This window comes from Schistocerca piceifrons, chromosome X (assembly GCF_021461385.2).
Source record: "Schistocerca piceifrons isolate TAMUIC-IGC-003096 chromosome X, iqSchPice1.1, whole genome shotgun sequence".
Classification (NCBI taxonomy): domain Eukaryota; kingdom Metazoa; phylum Arthropoda; class Insecta; order Orthoptera; family Acrididae; genus Schistocerca; species Schistocerca piceifrons.
In genome coordinates, this window is record NC_060149.1 from 272,570,625 (window position 1) to 272,595,745 (window position 25,121).

At 40.1% G+C, this 25,121-nt stretch overlaps 1 protein-coding gene across 1 annotated transcript in view; it reads left to right on the top strand.

Annotated features, from left to right (window-relative positions):
- The window catches only part of LOC124721581 (26S proteasome non-ATPase regulatory subunit 5-like), a 197,084-nt gene that overhangs the window by 102,165 nt on the left and 69,798 nt on the right, over positions 1–25,121 (top strand). The window contains exon 5 of the mRNA XM_047246625.1: positions 9,077–9,271. Within this exon, the coding sequence (XP_047102581.1) occupies positions 9,077–9,271 (195 nt within the window). The remainder of the gene's footprint in view (positions 1–9,076; positions 9,272–25,121) is intronic.

The window sequence follows — 25,121 nt, forward strand, 5'->3', positions numbered from 1 at the left end:
TCAGTGGTGGCTGGGAGAGGTGGCCGAAACACCATATCCTTAACATACCCCCATAAGAAAAAATCGCAGGGGTTAAGATCAGGGCTTCTTGGAGGCCAGTGATGAAGTGCTCTGTCACGGGCTGCCTGGCGGCCGATCCACCGCCTCGGGTAGTTGACGTTCAGGTAGTTACGGACAGATAAGTGCCAATGTGGTGTCGCTCCATCCTGCTGAAATATGAATTGTTGTGCTTCTTGTTCGAGCTGAGGGAACAGCCAATTCTCTAACATCTCCAGATACTGTAGTCCAGTTACAGTAGCACCTTCGAAGAAAAAGGGATCAAAAACTTTATTGGCTGAAATGGCACAGAAAACGTTCACCTTAGGCGAGTCACGTTCATACTGAGTTGTTTCCCGCGGATTCTCAGTGACCCATATACAGACATTGTGACGGTTGACTTTCCTGTTAGTGTGGAAACTTGTTTCATCATTAAACACAATCTTTGAAATGAAAGATTCATCTGTTTCCATTTGAGCTGATGCCTAGTCAACAGCGCCTCAAGCGAACAAATGTACAACTAAATGAAACTTTATAACTCCCTTAATTCGCCGACAGATAGTGCTTAGCTCTGCCTTTTGTCGTTGCAGAGTTTAAATTCCTAAAGTTGTGGTATTCTTTTTGAATCACCCTGTATAATGAACATACACTGCGGTAAAGTTTAAAGCTAACCCAGTTGACATATCAATCCCTCACAAACCTGATACAGCAAAACCACCTTTCCATGGCACAAACATGCCACAACCATCTCTATTCCCTACACAAGAAACTGTTATTGTGCAGTCCTCGCTACATACACATGTCTGTGGAGAAAAAAATAAAAACAAAAGCTTGCAGTTCAACACTGGGGGAGCATTCCAGAACCACCTCCATACATTATCCCACATGTTGACAGCCTAGTCCCACCTTGGGGCATCACTATCCATCAACACCCATTCTTCTCCCAGCAATCAAAAATGGCTCTGAGCACTATGGGATTTAACATCTGAGGTCATCAGTCCCCTAGAACTTGGAGCTACTTAAACCTAAGTAACCTAAGGACATCACAAACATCCATGCCCGAGGCAGGATTCAAACCTGCGACCGTAGCAGTCGCACTGTTCCGGACTGAGCACCTAGAACCGCTAGACCACCGCGGCCGGCTCCCCACCAATCCCTTTCATCAACACACACTCTGTCTAGCTGCCCTCTTCAATGTACCGCATCCTCCAAAATCCCCAACCAACACCCCACAAAACCCAGAACCCAAGCAAACCCAAAACACCGTTGTTAACCTCTCCACCAAAAACCTCAGTTACACAGAAGTTTCAGTCCTATCCAAAGGCCTGTCCTTCAGTCCCACTCCAAAATTTAATCACATTGGACTTGTCAAAGACCTACTCTCCTCCTCCGGATCCCTACAGCCGAAAAACTTGTTTGTCGCCAATTCTGCCAACTAATGCCAACCTAATCCCAACATTGAACCTTGCCTGTCCCATTTCATACCACCAATCAATCATGACCCTCCCACCTAACCAACCTCTAGTCAGCTTCCAGGAATTTCTTACCTTCAACTTTGCCTTACCATCCATCCTCGGGCCCCTTCCTAAGATCACTAACCTTCCATCAGAAGAAAAGACAGCCATGTGCAACCTGAAAAACAGATCCAGACTTAATCATCCAACCTGCAGTCTTAGTGGCTACCTGATGGAAGGCCTCTGCCAACTCTCTCCCCTTCACCTACCACCTCTGCCAGAATGATCTCATCCCAGAAGTTCACTGTAACCTCCAAAAAATGGCTCTGAGCACTATGGGACTTAACATCCGAGGTCATCAGTCCCCTAGAACTTAGAACTACTTAAACCTAACTAACCTAAGGACATCACACACATCCATGCCCGAGGCAGGATTCAAACCTGTGACTGTAGCGGTCGCGCAGTTCCAGACTGAAGTGCCTAGAACCGCTCGGCCACAACGACCGGCCTGTAACCTCCAGTCCCTACTGAAATTCATAGGCCCTTCCCAGAACTTCTCACCTGAGTCCATCTCCCTCCTCACCCCAACGACACCCTGCACACCTACCTTGTATGCACTCTCCAAAATCCACAAACCCAACAATCCCGGATGCCCTACTGCAGCTGACTATCGTGCTCCCACTGACAGAATATCTGCTCTTTTTGACCAACATCCCCAACCAATTGCCTGAAACCTAGCCTCCCACATAAAAAATACTAACCTCTTTCTTCACTGACTTTCCACCATTTCCACCCCCTTTACCTTCTGGAGGCCCACTCATCACTGTTGATGCCACCTCCCTATACACCAGCATCCCTCATACCCATGGCCTTGCCTCTATCGAGCAGTACCTCTATCAATGCACTTCAGACTCCAAACCCACCACCTCATTCCTTATACACCTTACTAACTATATCCTGACCCACAACTTTCAAAAGGGAAGGTATACAAACAAATTCACGGCACAGCCATGGGCATCTGCATGGCACCTTCCAATCCCAATCTGTTTATGGGCCTTCTAGAGGAAACCTTTTTAACCTCCTAAAACTCCCAATTCCTAGTCTGGTTTGGGTTCATTGGAGATATCTTCAGGTTCTGGACACAGTGCTAAGACAACCTATCCACATTTCTTCACAACTTCACCATCTTTTCTCCCATCCTCTTCATCTGGACCACCTCCACACAATATGCCACTTTTCTGGACATTGACCTACGCTCCTCCGATAGCTCCACCCTCGCCTCTAATCACATTAAAGCTACTAACCACCAATTGTACTTGCATTTTGATAGCTGCCACCCCTTCCACACCAAAAAATCCCTCCCATACAGTCTAGCCACCTATGAAAGATGTTTCTATAGAAAATATTTGTGACTACACTGAAGAATTATGAAATTGATAAACACCAAAGACAATGTCATTTTCGTGGGAGATTTTAATGTGTCAGCAGGCGTACGAGACGATGACAAATGTGCCGGTAAGTTCAGATTGGGAAGAATGAATTCAGGAAGTGAGAAATTATTTGAATTTTGTGAACAACATGAGATGATTATAACAGACATATTATAAAACTCGAAAGAGAAAACCCACATGTGGAAGACACGTGGTGGTAGTGGGAGATAAAATGATTGATTATGTTATAGTGAAGCAGAGGTACAGGCACCAAGTAAAATCTATTCCTAATTAACTTCATCCGAACAGCCTTGGGAAGGCCTAATAGTGCCAACCGACTGCTGTGTCATCCTCAGCCAATAAGCATCACTGGATGTGAATATGGAGGGGCATGAGGTCAGCACACCACTCTCCCAGCCATTATCAGTTTTACGTGACCAGAGCCACTACTTCTCAATTGAGTAGTGCCTCAGTTGGCCTTAAAAGGGCTGAGTGCACTGCACTTGCCAACAGTGCTTAATGTCAGTGATCTGACAGGAACTGGTGTTACTACTGTGGCAAGGCCGGTGCCACTCAGTTACCCAGGTGCTTCTATAGATAGTGACTGTACTCTTGTTGTGGAAAAGTGCAATATCAGATTTAAGAAATACCAGCTGAAATATCCAAAGAAATGGGAAGTATATCAAGTGAAGTTTGTGCAGCGATTCAAGCATGCAATAGTGGACTCAGGGGAGGGATAATATATACAAAAGTCGGAATACTGAACTGGGTATCAATGGTAGCAAGAAAGAAGCAAAAGCTATCATGTTACTTATTTAATATTCTCATCAAGGAAGCAGTAACAACAAGGAAAGAAAAAATGACTGGAATCAAAATTAATGATATTCGTGTTGACTGCCTCAAATTTGCCAGTCATGGTTATATACAAGAAAGTTGGTGGAGGTAAGAGACACAAAAATAGGCAGTGAGCAACTTAAAGAAGTAAGCGAATTTCGCTACCTGAGTAGCTTTCTATAGGAAAATGATAGTTGTCTCAAGAAAATCAAGAGAAGAATTACATTGAGGAAGAGTGCCTTTCAAAGTAAGAACAACCTCCTCCTTAAAAAGCACATCAGCTTCCACATTAAAGAAATATTTGTAAAGACCTTTGTATAGAGTGTCCTGACATGTGGATGTGGAGCCTGGACATAAGCAAAAGCAGGAGAAAGCTTGTTTCAAAGCTGCAGCAATGTGGTTCTGGAGGAGAAATACAAGAACTATTTGGACTAACAGAAAAACGAATGAGATAATTCTACAGGCAATAGGAGAGAAGAAAGAACTACTGAAAGTTATAGGCCAGTGCAAAACAAAACTGGGTCACTTGATCAGACATGGTATTCTTCTACAAAACATTTTTAAGACAAAATCACTGGGAAGAAAATACGGGAATGACCGAGAACATCCTGTTTCAGAAATTGGTTAGTGAGATGGGATGTTCTTCATACATGAAGATGAAGAAGACTACTGAAGGGAGGAAGCTGTGGCTGTGGAGACAAGGCTTAGCCTTCTGAAAGAAGGAGAATTTAATGTATTTCAGTTGGCTACTGTGTTGAATGAAATGCAAATATCATTTACACTGGCATTGTGGTGGTACTAAGGAATTTGGGATGTTGGGGTACTGCCCTCCAACCTTATAAATGACAATTTTAGTGGTGAATTTGCTATGTAGACTATTAGCCAGTTTTCTTTTATGTGCCTGTTAGAAGAGGCTTGTCTTAACTGACTTGGGGAAGGTGTAGCCTACTAATGAACTGAATGACTGTACTATCTTCACTTCACTAAATTTGAGTGCTTACGGTGCATGCCACATATGTAACAACAGTTACTATCTGAGCGGAATGTTCACTGCCTTCTCCATGCAGTTAATCATTAAATATTTTTACTTTCTGAGCTAAAACTATAAATAATAAAGGCTTTGCTATAATTGTCCAAAAGTCTTAACAAGATACGGGCTGCAGAAGCAGTCATTGGGAGGAAGATTACACTCATTTCACCTTTGCTTCTGATCATTTTATGTAAGTATAAAATGTCGAGATTTAAGATATTCTTTGGTTGAAAGTTTGTCCTTGGACAGAACTAGGGTTTGTTGTAATAGTATATGCCACCCTAGTTATATGTATCTGAAATAAAAATTTAAAGTACGCCGTTAAAAATGTGTATGTCTTACAAATATTGAAACTTTATAATTCTTGTTTATGGTAGTATCTTAGTTGTGTGTTAATAGATGAAGAATGTGGTACTTCTGTAGCAGTCCGTCATACATGATCCAGTCACATTAATGTGACCACTACATATGTTTGACAGCAGTGTGCAATAACCACTCACACATGGCAGCACTAGCAGTGGAGGGTATATAAAGTGTGTCCTGGGGGTGGGGAATGGGACACTGAAAACAGTGCAGTCGTTGTTGTCATAATGCAGGAACAGAGCAATTTATGTGATGTCCAAAAGGGCATGTTATTGGCTTTCAGACCAAGATTGGAAGCATTTCCAAAACTGCTAAGTTTGTAAACTGTTGCATACCGTCATGGTTAAAATATACTGCCCATGGCAAAATTGTACTATCCAAAACCCTTACCATAGATGGCAATGGTGAATGACGGATGCAGAGATGTGAGCAGGCAAATGGACATGCAACTGTTGAGCAACTGACTCCTCAGTGATCGTTCAGCGAATGTTGCTGCATAAGGGTCTCCACAGCAAGCACCTGCTTCATCCACCCATGCTGACTGCTGTTCATTGGTGATGAAAGCTGGAATTGGCACATCACTACCACAACTGGACATTAACTGAGTGATGACACTTGGCCTTTTCAAATGAATCATGCTTATGCTCCATTGGACAAATGACCGATGGTGTGCATGGTGTGAAACATCTGAAAACACACACACACACACACACACACACACACACACACACACACAGTGTATGTGCTTGGTTTTAAGAGCACCAGGCTGAGTTAACCATACTCCCCTGACCACCAAACTTTCTGGATTTATACCCATTCAAGAATCTGTGGGACTACCTCAATTGGGTGTTCACGCCATGGATCCTCAGAGCTGAGAAACCTAGCACAGTTAGCTGTGGCACTGGAATCGGCATGGCTCCACATTGTTGTCAGCACCTTCCAGAACCTCATTGACTCTCTTCGTGCATGTCTTGCACCACAAAAGGTGTCTATTAGGCTTTTGATAGGTGGTCACATTACTGTGACTGGACAATGTAATTTATAACTGTTGTTTCAAGAAAGTGATGTATTGGTTGTCCAGGTTTGATATGCAGTGCAAGTTAGGACCTGCTACAAACTTAAAGGAAAACCGATCTTACAAGTAAGACCTTTTTTTAAAGCAATTTGTGCTTTATGGCTCACCATTTAGGAACAATGCACATATTTACTGTGCAAGTAGTGCACTTAACACTTATTTGTAATGAGGAAGGTTCTGATAGAATTTAAGTAATTCAGCAGTAAAGTAGGCCATTCACCAAATAGTAGATGCATTGAGTCATCAGCAGGCGCATACAAAAGAGAAAGAAAACTTGGTAGCTTTCAGAACTCTCTCTCTCTCTCTCTCTCTCTCTCTCTCTCACACACACACACACCTCCCTGTGCTCATATGTTGGGATTGTGTTGGGTGGGGTTGGTAGAGGGGGGAAGAGGTGTGAGGGTGTGAGAGGGTGTGAGGGGTAGGTAGGAATACGGAGGGAGAGGTGGTAGGTGTGTGGGATGGGCACATTATGCACTGGTTCTCGAACCACTGAGGTGCATAATGAAGCTGACATAGATTGGGAGGAGGTGACAGGACAAAGGAAGAGGAAGCTTGGATAGAGGGTGTAGGGACAGTGGGTTGATGGAGATTGGGGCCAGGAGGTTTAGGGGGCAAAGGATGTGTTGTAAGTATACCTCCCAGCTCAGAGAAGCTGGGTGGAGGGAAGGATGCAGATTGACCAGGGTTTTGACGCAGCCATGAAATCAAGCATGTTGTGCCACTGGGTGGTCTACTTCATTCTTGGCCACAGTTTGGCAGTGGCCATTCATCCTGGTGGACAGCTTGGATAGCTGGTTGGTTGTTATATATTCATAAAAAAATATGTGCAGTGATTGCAGCAGAGTTAGTGTATGACATAGCTACTTTCAAAAATAGCCCAGCCTCTGATGGGATAGGGTAACTATGTTACAACTGGAGTAGGAAGTGGTGGGCAGGTGGATTATACAGGTCTTTCACCTGGGTCATCCACATGGATATGATTCTTGTAGCAAGGGGCTGGGCGTTTTAGTAGTATGGGTGTGGACCAGTATGGTGCGTAGGTTGGGTGGGGATGGGATACCACTTTAGGAGTGATGGACAGGATCTTGGGTGGGATGTTCCTCATTTACAGGCCTGATGCAAGATAATCAAAGAGCTGGTGAAGCATTTGGTTCAGTTGTTTAAGTCAAGCATGATATTTGATGATGAGGGGGCACTCCTTTGTAGCTGGTTCTTGGGGGTGGTGGGAGGGTTAGGGAGGTGTGAAAGTATGGTACTCACCATAACTCACCTGGCCCCAGTCTCCATCAACCCACTGTCTGCACACCCCCCACCCAACATTTTCGCCTTCCTATGTCCTGTCCCCCCTTTTACAACCCACGTTTCCACATCACCTTCATCATGCTCTGCACACCAACAGCTCTGGTACCTGTGCATCACATGCCTATCCTGTACAACACCCATCCCTCCCTACCTTATTCCTAGACAGGGAACCTGCTGCCTCCCTCCTAGCCTCTGGCTGCCCACCTCCAACTCCTCTTCCTGCCTCCCTCCTCTCTGCCACCCCTTTACTCACCCCACCCCCCACCCCACCCCACTCCACCCCACCCCACCCCACCCTACCCTAATCCACCTGCCTGGCATTGTGTATCCAGCTGACATGATTTTTATGTGTGTGTGTGTGTGTGTGTGTGTGTGTGTGTGTGTGTGTGTACTGTAGCTCAACAAAGGGTTTATTTTGAAAGCTAGCAAGTTTTTTAAATCTTTTGGTGTGCCTGTTTACAACTTTATGCTGTTGCCATTCAGTGAGTGGTATGTTTTATTCTTACATTTATTTTTGTTAAGTATGTAATATTGAACCAAGTGATGATGTCTTTTACTCACTTTGTACTCTTTGAAATTTGCGAGAGAAGTATGACCCAACATTATTATTGCGTGTTTTAATGCCCGTAGATTAGTTTTCATGGAGATGCGTCAACAGTGTTTCTTGTATACCATTACAGTTGCTGCCAGAGGGAGAATATTCACTGTATTTGAGTAAATTGTACATGAGCATTAAGTATTTGGAAGGATATGCTAGTCGGTTTCTTAGGTGTTATAATAATTGTAATCAGATTCAGCATAATCACTTTAAACATGTAGAGGTATGCGAAGAGTTACTACAGAATAAAGTTTATTTCACAGTCACTCAAGGCCTCTTTTTGCCTTTATTGTTGCCTGGCTCAATAAATGGTGCAGTGAGTATAGCCAAAGTTATCATTGGTTCTACATTGTAAACTTAGTCATAAACAAATGGATTTTGAGGCACTGTTTGTGATTATATCTAATTGCCCTAGCCTAGCTAACTGTAGCCAGCACAGTTCAAGGAGGGGTGTAGCATTATAAGATGAGGCACTGATATTAGACTATAAAACACACATCTGAAACCAACCCCTCCTCTTTAATACCTAACACCTCTCCTGTCTCTAGTGCATCCACCAACTGAAGTGCTACAGTGCTTAGCATAGTGGACTCACAATGAGGAGGAGCAGGAGGAGGGGGGGTTTCTCTAAACTGATTAAGGTGAATACCAGAATGGTTGCTACAAAAAAGAATCTGCTAACATGTTTCACAATCCTTGTTCAGTCTCATCATGTGCTTCATCTCTAACAATCTGGTCATTGACAAGATGTTTCTTCCTTTCTTAACGCTTCCTTGAAACACAATCATGATAATTTTAATTGGTAGTGGCATTCAGATTCAGAATATGATTTCAGCTACAGGAATAAAACATGTTGTAAAGTTCAGGCTGTAACATTAATGAACTCTGTGTTCATACTACTCATGTTTGCATCCATGATCTCTGCCTTAAAAACTTTCCTTGTGGTTTCAGGATACATCAAGTTCTGCGGAACCCTAGCTCATGCACATCCTATAGAGATGGCCACTCTGCATCCAGATATTATACATTTTATGGTTGGGACAATTGTGACTGATGCAACTGATCCAGTCTCTTTGATTGTCTTATTAGAAACTTTAGCATACATTGCATCATCACCAGAAGGGAAAAAAATTCTTCATTCTTTGGGTATGTACCAAGACTACGTGTATATTATGTTTGGCAGCAACATACTCTTTTCCCTTAGATGGAAAAATGTTAAGTAATTGTCCTGAGTCATTGCAGTCTACAGACCTATTTAAGTAGTTAGCTCTGAGGTCAGTATTTATACTGTTGCTGAGTGAAGCAGCTACTTTGAGAGCAACAGAGTAAATTTTCTGATTTCAGTAACTATTGTTTATGGTGCAATTTAGACATTTTGTGTGTACTTCCCTCATATTACAGTCTTACCCAAAGTCAGTTCTGGTTTCAGGATACAGTTTAGGAAATAAAACTTCTGTTACGATGTTCTTTTTTTTGTCATGGCCAGCAAAAAGCACATTGGTGCTGGAATTCTGACATGATCACTATATAACTACACATTTCTCACTGTTACTTCTTTAGTCATATATTACATAAGAATGCTGTACACTGCCAGAGCAGCTTGACAACTTTGTTAGAAGTAGTCTTATCTACTCTTATTTAGCATAATATAATCTGTGGTATATATCTTGTGCTCAAGTATTGTAGCTTTCACTGTAGGGAAGCACATTCCATGTTTGTTCATACAAAAATTGGTACAGTGTGCATGTCATTCATTAGTGTCTTATACATATTCCAATCAAATATTATTGTGTTAACCACATGCAGCTGACTTAATATTGAAACACTTTAAAGTCTGCAACTGAGACTACTGTAACAGGCAAAAGAATCTTATTTCCCAGTGGTACATAATTAGAATTCCCTGCACTCTGAATGATATTGGAAGTCTCAGAAACCATACCATTAGAATTATAGTAATTTATAAGTACATTATTACCGAATATTAGCCCTACAACTGTACTTCTGCAGTTCTTTCTGAAGGTTCGAGACTTTTTTGCGAAAAAAATACAAACAAATAACAGTTCAACGTATTTGCCATTGCTGGCCACTATTTTCTCCCATCTTTGCGCATTGATCAAATAATGTGATAGCCAGAGGGGACAATGTCTGGAGAATACGACAGGTTTGGTAGAACTTCCCATTTCAGCATTTCCAAGTATGTTTTGATGGCTGTTGCAACATGAGGTCAAACAATGTCATGCTGCAAAATCATCTTTCCATTTCTATTGCTGTATTGTGGTCATTTGCTTTTCAGTGCTCGGCTCAAACACATCAGTGGTTTTTATAATGAGTTCCTACGATGGTTTCCGTTGATTTCAGTAGCTTTAAAAAACCTCTCTTCCACTGTCATGCCATTGTTCGACATCAAAATCACCAGTCTCTGCACGTTCTTTCACTAACAGGTGCCTCACTACAGATCTTGACCAGCATTTTATGAGCCTGAGCTGCAGATTTCTTCATGTTAAAGTAAAAAATTAAAACTTCCTGCAAATGATGTGAAATGGGCTCATAAGTTGACTTATTCAATAGAGCATAACTTTTTGATGCAGTGTCACGAATTGACTAATATTTTGATGGTGTTAGCTTTACAAATGCTTAAGCTTATTGTATGACACAACCTACCATCTGCACCACCAGTTGCCACTACTGCCATCTGTTGCAAAGTGGCGGGAGCAAAGTTGTAGACCTAATATGTCAGTGTTTGCTTTAAGCCTTCATTTTGATTAGCTTTTGTATATAATTGCTTGCAGCTTTAATTTTTTTTGCGGAATGCATAAAAAAATATGTTGGAAACTGTGCATTGTCAATTATTCTATTTGCAGGTTCTGCCATGGGCAAAATTGTTGTCTTCCTTTAGCAATAACAAATCAAAATAAAATTATATTAGGATGGAAGTGTGTGTGTGTGTGTGTGTGTGTGTGTGTGTGTGTGTGTGTGTGTGTGTTGTGTGTGTGTGTGTGTGTGTGTGTGCGTGTGTGTGCGCGCGTGCGCGTGTGTGTGCGCGCGTGCGCGTGTGTGTGCGCGCGTGCGCGTGTGTGTGCGCGCGTGCGCGTGTGTGTGTGCGCGTGCGCGCGTGCACGTGCATTTTTCTTAGTCATCTTATCAACATAGGAATCAATTAACAGAACTGTAAAGAAATACCCAGTGCAGAAAATAAATGAGCATGTTAATGTCAGAACTATGAAAAAAATTTAAAATGAGAGCTACCAGTTTTATTCAACTGTGGTAGCAGTACATATGCAGAAAATACATAATATACTCATTTTCTACAGGTACACCACAATTGCTCATCAGTAACAGAATGGGGAGTATCATGAATGTGAAATGAACTTAGACATTTAGCTGACAAATGTTGCTTTCAATTAACAGTGATTTCCTTAGACATTATGTGAGCACCAAGAGGCCCGATTCATTTTAACTGACAGTAGTGCTTGCAATAGATATGCACAGCTAGCAAGTACCACCTTGTAGGATGGTATTTTATTAAGTGACACCACATGTATAATAGATTGCATGATGAGAACTGTGAGCTGCCAGATGGCATGTGTTTTTTATTTAATTGTGAACTGGGTGAAGACATGCATGCAGCGTTTGTCAGATGACTTTTATGAAACATATACAGCTACATTAACATTGTTTTACACAAAAAAGAAGGTAATATTTTTGGTGTTGGAAGGACTTTCTTGCTTAAAAGCAACATCCTTTATTTTTTAAATAAATAAAAATAAATTTGTATAAATACTCCATTACATTCAGAAAGTCCCATTTATTCAGAAAATAAACTAAAATATTTTTCCTCAGTATTTTAAAGCATCACCAAATATGAGGTTAAAGTGAACATAAAAGTTGAAGCAAGATGGTAAAACTCTCACAACCAACTTTGTTCCCCTTTTTTTTTACATGGTCTGGTGCACTGGTAAATTCAGTATTGAATCAAACCAATGGTGGTCATCAGCCTCACATAATATGTACAATTTATATTGTGCTTTTTGGGTTTCAGAATAAAGTACAAAAGCACCCACCATATAACTTGTATCTTTCAGATTGCACATGTCATGTTGAACCATAATGAGAGCAAAACCACACTAACATTTTGCTGGCTTAACATTCATGCTCTTGCCAGTAGCTGGGACCAAACTCAGATAACGCAGTCACTCATTTGAATTCTTCGTGCTCCGGAGTTTGTAAATATTTGTTTGATAGCCAGACCAGTATTCAAGTGTAGAACTCATTGCCAGTGGCATCTGATACAGAGGACAACAAACAATTGTATGCAAATATTAGTTTGGCTGTTAAAACATTTTAAATGCTCATGGTCATTTCAAGATGTCCTTTAACAAGCAGACACTCACAGTGGAGCACAGCTGACATCTGCTGATCTGAAGTCCACCTTCCTGTAAATGTAACTTCTTACCTAAATACAATAATACCAGTGATAATTTGCTCTCTGTTTGATGCAATTGTAGTACATCTAGACAGACTGTGGATCTTTGCCTTTCATGGCCAAGTGCTCTATTGACTGGGCTACACAAGCACGACTCACAATTCATCCTTACAGATTGACTTCCACCTATACCTCATATCTCACCTTCCAAACTTCACAGAAGTTCTTCGACAAAACTTGCAGAACTAGCACCCCTGGAAGGTGGGAGATGAGATAATGGTGTACATGAAGCCATTAGGACAGATCATGAATCATGCTTGGGTAGCTCATTCAGTAGAACAGTAGCTGCAAAAGGCAAAGTTCCCAAGTTTGAGTCTTGTCAGGTCAGTTTGTGCACAAAATATTGCACCGGCAACACTTTCATAATTATGGATGGCCATAGAGGCGGCATGGCTCAGTATTTCTACAGGGAAATCCAACAACTTGTTGAGTCCATGCCACGTCGAGTTGCAACACAATATTAGGAGGTATCCCATAACTTGTCACCTCAGTATATTTCTTTTACAACACCAGTAAAATTTTGATTCATGTACAATGGTTATCTTGCTTCTGTTGACAGAATCCTCCTCTCCTTCAGGGTTTCATTAGTAGTTAGACAATAGATTTAGTTCTTAAGCTAACTCACACTGGTGCTCACAGGCTGCTATGTCCATTTTCTTAAAACATCCGTTTTTTGCCATTCACATTTAAACCTACACTGGCACTTCTAGAGTGCTCAGTGCTTTGCTAGATGGTATTCGCTTTAATAATCTTACCTCACTGATGCTCATTGCTGCTCAGACCTGTGTATAAACTATGTGCATTTTCAAGCAACAACAATAACTTTTCCAAAACGTATTTAAACATTCTCAATAAATAATAGTTCAGAAATGAGATAATTCCATGACTTATTCAATGTAAAATCTGAGGTTTCAGCACGGCCTGGTGCCTTGTTTACTTTAAGCAGTCTTAGTTATTCATCAGTACTGGGGTGGTTAATATCATTATTGCTCATTTGTGATTTTGTGTTGCAGTCAAACATCAGTATTGTAGTATCCCCTCGTGTAAACACATTTTTAAATGCTGAAATTTAAAATTTCTTCTTTTTGTCTGCTGACTTCAGTTTCAGAGCCATAGATTTAATGGAATGTTCAGATCCATTTATTGACTCTTACATATGCTCAGAATTTTCTCAAATCTTTTGTGAAGATCCGATTGTAAAAATTATTATAGGCTTCACACATGGTTCTTCTTACAGATACAATATATACCATTAACTTTTCTCTACCGTTACCCCAGCAATCTCTTTTGTAGCAGGGATGTAATAGTCTCTGTTTTCACAACTTTCTGCACCTGGCACCATTGCGTTCTCTATCAATTCGACCAAATAGAAATACTCTCCAAGCTTTCTTAACGAACTTTTTGCCTTTAGTGGCCATAATTCCTGTAATAATAATGTGGCCATTTATTCCTCTCCCACTGGTGACACTGTTAAAAATATCGGGTCTGATTGTTACTAGGAGATCTAGAATATTGCTTTCACATGTTGTCATCAGTCTAGTTATTCAAGACAGTTTCCAGACTAACTTTTCAGTATTACTTCACAAGACTTTGTCCAAACCACCAGAAATGTATGCATAGTTTTCCCAGTTGACAGTGAGCAGTGAATTTCACTATGTGGCAGATGGTAAAAACAGGTTATTAATCCAAGTTCATTGATCCCAGTTACTCTTATCCATATTAGTTCACAATCAGTCAGTTTTTAAACATCACTAGACCTAATTATTCTACTTGGCAATACGAGCACTCCTCCTCTGAAGAGTATAATCTATGTTTCTGATATATGTTCCATGTCTTGTTGAAAATTTCCGTGCTCTGTACTTTGAGTTTCAACTCACTCTTAGTTCTAGGTATGATGTGGGGTGACTGCGTTCTATGAGAGACATGAGCTCCAGGACTCTACTGCAAATGGTTTGGCTGTTAACAGATAGTCTTTTCAAATTCTCACTGTCCAGGTTTTCTAGCCATTCTGTTGAAGTAATTGGCTTATCTAGTGTGGTTTTCTATTGTGAGTATTGAGTTTCACCTGATTAAATAAATAAAAAAATTTAAAAAATTAAATATATGCTTTCGACGTGTACTGTGACACTTGAGTGTCCATTTTCAGTGTATAGTGCACATTGATTCTACCAATCTTCACTGTGTAGCATAGATGGAGGAACGTACAACCAATCTTATCAAAAAACTGGTGAAGCCTCTGGCTTAGACCCTACACTGGGTTCCAGACCAGAGGACCCTGATCAGTCCTCAGAACAATGCTGCAAATTAAAAGCTGTGCAAAGACCTCGTGATTGAAGATAGTTACTTTCATCATTTCTGCCAGTCTCTGGAAAGTGCTAAGTGAAAACCCAGGTGAGAGATGTCATTGGTTCCATTGTGAGCAGTAATCAGCACACCTCAATGTATCTTGTTCTCTCAACTGCTTGGGTGGCATCTCCACATGAAAGATGTTTGTTGTGCAATCCACACTTCAGGCAAGACATTTTCAAGCACCAGCTGAAGAAACACTTTTGGTTGCACAGATCCTTGAGAATGAAAACAACTAAATTTATGACATCTCATAAATTCTGCATCAGACGTGGCAACATGTGAATGCTGAGAAATTTTTCTTGAGACTTGACACAGATCTAGACTAGTGTTAATGTAAATTTAGGCAACATAGTTTATGGAGAGCAGAAATCTGCTGCTATATTTAATTTAAAATGAACAGTCAAGATTACAATGATATTTGTTTATTTACTGATTTTGGCTTATGCAAAAGTCATCTTCAGAATTTTTGGCCCTGCAAGGGTAGGAATAGCAAAGCTACAAACAGTACTATTACATATGGCCTTAAGGTACAGAAAAGCTGTAGTAAAAACTATAAACAATGTATATGGCATTCAAAAAAACAGAGAAGGGTTATAGTGTTTACCCATATGACTGGTGCTGGTGGCTCCTTGGTTTTTTCAAGATAACATGATTGTACACTGACTGATGGCTGTGGAGCTATGGGTTAAGTAGTGTGCAATTCGTGAAACATTATCAAGCATAAAGGAAGTAGTCATTTATGTTAAAATAAAATAAACAAACTTACAAAACAACAGAAGAAGCTGTGTAATCTATCGACATTGGTGTGAAAGACACACACACAGTTCTTACTTGTGTTTTGTCGATAAATGAATAAACAAGAGAGTGATAATTATGTGCACATAGATATTACATATACAGATAATGAGAGGTAAAATTACATTAAAAGATCCAACCATTAAATATGTACATACCGTTGTGTATTTTCTAGGCAGTGCCCTCTGGTAAGAATTTAAAACAACACAATTGCCTAGATGACGTGAATTTTTAAAATTGCCGCCATGATATCATAGAAATGTGTACTAAAAAAGGATGCTGTTGTCATGGTAACATAATGGCCGAAGTGGTAGTCGAGAAACCAAAGAAGTGTGCCTGGGGGTTCCAGCTACGTTCAAGGTATCAATTCAGGTCGATATTATCAAAGACATTTGTGATGACAATTCACAAAGAAACACTGTAGGAGAGTTACTTAGTATTCTCCAGCATCATTATTGAGACCAAATGTGGTGACGAGAGCAGCTGCTGTTGTCAAGGTGCCATAGTGACAGCTCTGTATGGATGTTTTCATGGCATGGGCTTCTAGACACTTGCATACATATACAACATCATGTTGTTAGTAATATGATGATAAAAGTCTATAGTGTTAATACATAATTAATAAAGATTAGTTGCTCTTGCTGAAATGACTTGTGTGCTTGCACAGTGTCAAGTGTGCGATTGGATTCCCCTGCAAAGCATTCAAAATGACATCTCTGCTTGTACAATGCTTTTATTTGTGAGGCTGTGGCATCTTTGTTTTCTGTTTGCTGATTTTTCTGTGTGAAAGATGAAGGTCTGATAAGCATTACTTTGCACTTCCAATTTTTCTCAACCTTTTCAAAGATTTTTTTTCTTGGTATTACAATATTCATGAACAGTTTTAACTTCATAGAGTATTCTGAAATAAGCCTTTTCCACCTCTTCTTACACAACATCTTTCAGCTGTTCTTTTTGCTCATCAAACTGCTTTGCATTGTACTCTTTCAATTCAAAGCTATTTCCAGACATATGGGAAGTTTCTCCTGCAATATGAGGATTATCTCTTGATAATTCCGTTTTCAAATTACCAATACTAGTAGTTGATGATGATGTGAAATCATTTTGCCTCAGTGAATTTTACCTCCGAAGAAATATCTTCCCTTATATCTTGGGGCATGACTTGAGTCTCAGCAACGTTATAAGGCATTTTACAACCTCAAATTTTGTGTGGTCTACATATTCAACCCTTTTCAATAAACTGCTTCATCACTCATTATACTAGTGGAAGCCATTTTAGGTTTGGGTAATTCAGTCCTACCATCATTACCTTGACACTCAATTTTTTCTCCATTTCAGTCATATGAAACATCGTCATCTTGTGACAGAAAAAGCTGTTATGTTCTGGTACTTGACCAATTTACCTATCACCAATAAAATATATTTATTTAATTTTGCTGGATCTGGATGGCACTTTGCATACTTCCGAATGTTGCAAACCTTCTGGCAGCGAGGCTCACAAAGGAAATCTCAATATTAGTTTCTGTTCATGAAATGCATACTGTTTACCACACCAGTTACATTAACTATAACTATAAGATATTTAATAGCCACCATCTGGATCACAACTTGTTATATTACTGACCACCAGTTTGTCAACTGTCAAACTGCATTTTGTGACAACAGACCTGAAGATGATCTGCAGAGCCAATTGAAACTGGTAATAAGTAATAAAATAATTTGTGATCCAGACAGTGTTTGTTTATTATAACAAAATAGAATGTTGTTCCTACAACATGGCATCAGCTATGAAATACCTGTAGGTGTATCTCAGCTTGTAAAAGTTAATCGTCAACACAGAAACATTTTGTAATTAGAGTGTTGCATCTAGCCATTCGAAATTATTGTCAGTAAGTGGCCTGTTCCCAATCATTTATCAGACAATGCATCATTTTTTACTGTACCAGGAGCAAAACCACACTAAAATTATTCTCACCTATCTTTCCTACTGCTGTCAGAGATTGGACTCCGGGCAAAACTCAGATAATACACTCACCCACCTTACAGTACAGTCATTATCTGACAGTCCTGTGTCTACTGTCCTGTAAACCTATTTTCTCGCTTTATGCAGGAACACTCCTGATAGTGTACGCTCGGCTTGACACAACTGCAATATGTCAAGAAGCCTTGAGAAAAATAGGCTAAGGAAGATGTAGGCTTAACAAACAAATGGTTCAAATGGCTCTGAACACTATGGGACTTAACATCTTAGGTCATCAGTCCCCTAGAACTTAGAACAACTTAAACCTGACTAACCTAAGGACATCACACACATCCCTGCCCGAGGCAGGATTCGAACATGCGAGCGTAGCGGTCCCGCGGTTCCGGACTGCAGAGCCTAGAACCGCACGGCCACCGCGGCCGGCGTTAAGCCTACAAGCAACTACAAAACCAAATATAGTATATAGGCAATTTATTATTAAGACCTGATGGCCTCATTACTCTTGCTTCATATGGGCAACAATTTTGATAAAAGACACAAACCAATTACAAACATTGGCTACGAGCATGCATCAATGAAAGAGTGGGTAAAGTTGAAAATTTGTGCCGAACTGGGATTCAAACCCAGGCCTCCTGCCTACAAGGCAGATGCTCTGACCTCTAAGCGATCCAGACACAGTGGTCAGTGCAACTGCACAGACGACCGTAGCACACCTCCCATCAGACTCAAATTCTCGCCTTATCCTCACACTACTAATGTAGCACCCCTTGTCCATTATCTTCATTACTCGCTGCATTTTGCTATTTCCCATAAGTGTTTATACACTGAAGCACCAAATGAACTGGTATAGCCATGCATATTCAAATACAGAGATATGTAAACAGGCAGAAAACGGTGTTGCAGTCGGCAACACGTATATAAGGCAAGTGTCTTGCGCAGTTGTTAGATTGGTTACTACTGCTACAATAGCAGGTTATCAAGATTTAAGTGAGTTTGAACATGGTGATATAGTTGGAGCATGAGCGATGGGACACATCGTCTCCGAGGTAGCGTTGAAGTGGGGATTTTTCCAGACAACTGTTTCACGAGTGTACCACAAATATCAGGAATCCAGTAAAACATCCAATCTCTGACCGCTGCAGCTGGAAAAAGATCCTGCGGACCAATGATGACTGAAGAAAATTGTTTAACGTGAAGAAGTGCAACTCTTTCACAAATTGCTGCAGATTTCAATGCTGGGCCATCAACAAGTGTCAATATGTGAACCATTCTACGAAACATCATCGATATGGGCTTTCATAGCCAAAGTGCACTCGTGTACCCTCAATGACTGCATGACACAAAGCCTTACGCCTCGCCTGGGCCGGTCAATACCGACACTGGACTGCCGATGACTGGAAACATGTTGCCTGGTTGGATGCGTCTCATATCAAATTGTATCAAGCGGATCGACGTCTACGAGTGTGGAGACAAGCTCGTGAATCCATGGACCCTGCATGTCAGCAGGGGATTGTTCAACCTGGTGGAGGCTGTTTAATGGTGTGGGGTGTGTGCAGTTGGAGTGATATGGGCCTCTGAAAGGTAAGATGTACTTAAGCATCCTGTTTGATCAGATGCATCCATTCATGTCCATTGTACATTCCAACGGACTTGGGCAATTCCAGCAGGACAATGTGACACCTCACATGTCCAGAATTGCTACAGAGTGACTCCAGGAACACTCTTCTGAGTTTAAACGCTTCAGCTGGCCACCAAATTCCCCATACATGAACATTATTTAACATATCTGGGATGCCTTGCAACATGCTGTTCAGAAGAGCTTTCCAACCCCTCATACTCTTACGGATTTATGGACAGCCCTGCAGACTTCATGGTGTCAGTTCGCTCCAGCAGTACTTCAGACATTAGTCAAGTCCATGCACATCTTATTGCAGCACTTCTGTATGCTTGCGGGGGTCCTACATGACATTAGGCGGATGTACCAGTTTCTTTGACTCTTCATTGTATATTACTGTTATTCATGTTTGTAACTTCAGGCCAACCCTTGACCTGTTTCATCATTACACATATTGTGTCTAAACTCAAATGTAACGAAAACACATCTAATAGACATAAACTTCAACATGAAGTTATCGCAGAATTTATTCTTAATCTGTTTCGCCACAAAAACTATTGCTTTGCCACCCTTTTTGTTTATTTCATTGTCACTCAACTCCAATGGATGAGTCCTTCCCCTCATCAGAGGGGTGTCTTTGCACATGCATTGCCCCCTTACATATTTCTGTAAATCAAATGTCCACATAAGATATCCACCTATGCCAATGATCTAGAATGTTGTGCACAAAGCTTCCATGTAGACATCTTCTGATCACATTTTGACTTCACATCTTCCCCTCATGCAAAGCCTGTGACACATCATCCCCTGATGCAATTGTAAATGCTTTTATGTGCAAGGATGAAAATGAAATGGTTTTGCACGTGTCCCTCTGTTTTAAGGTGTGTGGTGCGTTGTTGTAAATTCACGTACAGACTACTTGTTTCATTTGTCACCCAAATCATTACATTTCTTATCTCAGGAAAGTGCCATCTTTCATCTAAGCATAGTGAAACACACATCTGTTGATTTCAAATTAAAATTAATCCTTTCATTGCTGGGGGCATGTATACACATCCTACTATGCCGTTCCCCAGATGCTGTGGACATGTATATGTGTACAGCTTGGGTTTTCCTTCAGTGCTATGGATGTCTGTCTGCATCCTGAACTGCTGATTACTCGCTGCTACAGACAAGTTACTTACAGATCTCGGTGAATAAAAAAGTTTCGAGTATTTATCGTACAACATATGTGCCTCATTGTGTGCTACCATTTTCAAGAAAACCTCATTCCAATATCACGAATCGTTTGAGATATGGTGATTCTTATGACCACACAATTTGTGATTCATAAGGATGTGAATGAGCACATTACACACAACTGTTCTTCAGATATGAAATCCAATAACTTGAGAATCAAATGAGGTATCAGTCTGCTCTCGATTTTAAATGAAATTTAAATATCTTATCTACTGCTGCAGTGTAGAGCTAAAATCAGCCATGTGTAAGCAGTTTGGTTTTGCCTCTGCAAAATCCTTAAAATTTTGTGCAATGTTTTTACTTATTTTGAAGCAGCACTGTAAGTATGATGGGTATTGGAAAGTAATTAAGTTATTTATTGAGTGAAGATACCAGACTGTAAGATATGCAAAAATCCCATTTTTCCCCTTAATAGTTTTCAAAATATCAGATGGTAAGTATTTCATATTGGCCAGGAAGTCGCCTTTCAACACAGGCACCAGTATTTGGTGACCAGTGCAGCTATAACAGAAGCCCCTCAGCATGGAATGCAGAGAGCACGTCTTTAGCAACGAAAGAGTTTAAACTTAATATCTCTCAGGTTTCTCAGCATGACTGATTAATATGTGCTTCCAGGTGTTTTGCCGAGTTGTTGTTTCAGTTTTGTGCACAATGTTTTTACAGTCGACCCAGCCATCTTCTTCAAGTGCTGCAAGTTTTGCTGTTGTGTGTACTTGCTGTCTGGACTCCAACCAGACTGCGAACTGTTGTTGGTCTCATGTCGTTATTTCTATCAGAGTTCAATTCCTGATGCCCACTATGCCCATTGATGATCTTTTGTTTACAGAGCTCATATTGATATTCCATGAAGTGCAGATTCTCTCAGCATTTTCCAACTCTGATGGAAGAGATGGCCAACAAGATTTTAATATATTGATCACTTGCACAATATGCCAAGACAAGATGGAGGAAACCATAATGTAATTAATCTCACTGACAATTGTATGGATGAAGATACACTAAAGATCCTTTGTAAAGAGCTAAATTTTGCATCAACTGGAAAAATGCTACCAATAGCAGATTACATCAAATCTGTGGAGCATTTTGTAGATTCTCTTCCATCAGAAGCAGGGAAGAGGTTTGCCACAAAATATGTAGAGTACTTAAGCAAATCACCAATGTTAAGGTCAAACATCTCCCAACAGAGAACGAGTAGCATTGAAAAATCTGTGAAGGAGTTCTACCTGCCAGCAAAGGGGACACTGTGGACCTGATGTCAGGTGTGGACTACAGTAAGATGTTTTTCAATGTTTTGAATGACATTGCATACAAACAGGCAGATTTTTATCCTATGAATAAAACAGAGAGGAAGATGATGAGTGTGCTCAATGAGTCAGGCTTGCCACATAACATTATTAAAGATCTTAAAACATGAGCAGCAGTGCAACCACAATTATATAGCCTTCTTGATGTATACAAGGAAACAATTCCTCTAAGATCCATAGATAGTAATATTGGCACATCTACATACCAGCTCGCAAAATACCTGAAATGCATTCTTAGTGAATATGTGGGGAAGTGAGAGCACCACTTCCACAACTCCACTGACTTTGTGCACTGCGTCAGTCAAATGTAGCTCCATGATATGGATATTATGCTCAGTTTCAATGAGTCTCCCTCTTTACAAGAGTTCCACTTTCTGATTCCTGGGAACTAACCATAGAAAAGGTCACCAACTGTTTCATAAAACTTTTTAGGCACATTCTAAAATCTTCTTATTTCCTATTCAGTGAAAAATATTATGAACAAACTGATGGTGTGACAATGGGTAGTCTGTTATCCCGTGTTGTGGAGAACCTATACGTGGAACACTTTGAAGCAAAGGCACTAGAATGTGCTTAATTGAAACCATTGTGTTTCTATCAGTATGTGGATGACACATTTGTAGTGTGGCCACATGGAGCAGGAAAGCTTCAAGAGTTCCTAGAACACTTAAACTCCATCCATCATAATATAAAATTCGCGATGGAACCTGAAAAAAAGGACCAACTACCTTCCTCAATGTGTCAGTTGAGAACAACAAATGAATCCCTGGATCACGGTGTGGTTTGCTAAAAACCTACAAACACTGACCTCTGTCTCCACCCTCAAGCCATCACTATCCATCACAAAGAAACTCAGTGCTAAAGACTCTGGTCTGTGCCAAAGAATTGCAACACCCATAAGTAGTGTTCTGAAGGAATGGGTACTCAGCTCATCAAATTGAATGGGCAATGCAGTCAAAATCAAGAATACCTGAGAAATAGTTTGAGACTGAGACCGAGGAAGAGAAACTAAAAATTGATTGTCTGCCTTATGTTGGCTCAATATCTAGAAAAATCTATAGACTTGTTTGGAAACATGGCATATAGTGTATTCAGCTAAGATAACGTAGGTCTCCGAAGTCTAGGTGTTTATTGAATTCCATGCGAAAGTTTCATGTCTTACATGGGGCAGACTAGCAAAATAGTTGAGGTGAAATGCAAGAAACATCAGTGACATACCTGACAAAAGCAACCAAGCAGATTGGGTGTCTCAAAGCACTGCCATGAATATTTGCATGAAATGGAATATGATGGGACCAGTATCATGGTGCATATGCCAAATTTTTGTGGCAGTATAACTAACAATTCGGTCAAAATAAAGATGTCAGATAATCTAATAAACAGAGATGGCGGTTTTAATTTAAATAATGATTGGGATCTGTCACTCAATTTATAAAAATATCATTGGCCACTGCATCCACCAGAGCTGAAAAATGCTGAGAGAAGCTGTTTCACAGAATATGAGTGCAAGCTCTGAGAAACAAAGAGAATCAAAGGTCATAGAGAATCAGGAATTGAACTTGGCTATAAATGGCAGCATGAGACCAACAGTAGTTTATAGTCGTGTTGGATTCCAGGCAGCTAGTGCACATTACAGCAAAACTCGCATTCCTGTAGTGGCTGGGTTAGTCGACACAATATTATACATAAACTGGAAACAACAACATGGCAAACACTCAGAAGTGCGCTATTAATTAAAGCTAATGTTGTTCTGTGGCATATGGAATCCAACATTGGCATGATTATCCCACATTAGGCCAGCTCATAAAAATAATAGTTTCCATGCTTCAATGTGTTTGGTAAACTGAAAGATAGCTTGTATGGACAATGAATTAAAGGAGAACAGATGCAGAGAGTGTTTCTCTAATGACCCAAAAAGTACTTTTGCATAAATACCAAAATCCATCATTGCAACTTGGAAAAAGCCAGCTAGTCTATATGCATCTTATCCTCCACAATAGGTCTTTACTCACAAAATTAGACTGAAAAAAGTGAAAGATGTTAAATAGTATATTGGGATCTACATTTTAAAAAATAAAAATGAGAACTATATTCTATAATGGAAATTAATCATGCGCATACTGTGTAATTTCAGAGTTCAGTTTTATGGGCATGTATGAAGAAGAAATGCCTCAAAATTGATGAAATGCATCTTGAACATAATTGTCTTGAATCCAAAAACAAGAATACCCAGTACTTGAACATCAAAACCATGGACATTAAAACAGGATGTGAAGCCAAAACTGAAACATATGTCTTTAACTCATTGGTATCTACCCAGTCAGCTTAGGATTGGTGCTTGAAATGAGTCTGTGAGAGATTAAAACTGTGGTGGCAATAAATTGAATCTGGGAGGCACAGTGCTGAAGACAGTGCACTCCAACGTTCATAGAGTGCTAATGTTTGCCCAGGTATTCGCATTTAGGTTTTCTTTGGTTTCAATAAAACACAAGGTGAATGCAAAAAGAGTTCCATGTAGGACAGACCACGGTTGATCTTCTCTTTCATCTGGCTCAAAGAGCCAAATCACAGTGAAATTGACTAGTTCTAAAATCATAACTTTTGTATCAACTTTTACTTTTTTTAAATAATTGCAAAGAGAATGTAGTTTCAGACTCTGAAGATTGCCAGTGGCATGTTAGATATGCATAGTCTACTGTATGGTGGGACCTCATTCATAAAAGCAAAATATCCAGGTCCTTACAACTATTTTGTAGTTCGTAATAACATATTATGAATAAATCCTGTGAAATTAGCAGTAAATTTTATTATAAAATTTCAGTTAAAAAGAATTTAACTTTGAAAGTTATGCGCTTTTTACACAAAAGTGTGTTAAAAAATTCATCAATTAAAATAATGTGTTTTAATGAGTCCCCCTGTAGCATATGTAACTTGGATGTGTTTTGACAGATTTCTCTAGGAAATCCTGTTTAAACATTGGAGTGGATTAGACATCAGTTACTGCATTACCCCATTTTTTTACAATATATTTTCTTAAAAGCCATAGCTTTGGTACACATTTTCATCAACATTGTTTATGGAACATTATAGCCAGCGTTGTCAGCTGCATCATTCTCAACTACAAACCTCTCTCTTTCATCTCTCATCATATCTACCAATTGAGGAGAGGGAGGGGAGAGTGTGTGTGTGTGTGTGTGTGTGTGTGTGTGTGTGTGTGTGTGTGTGAGGGG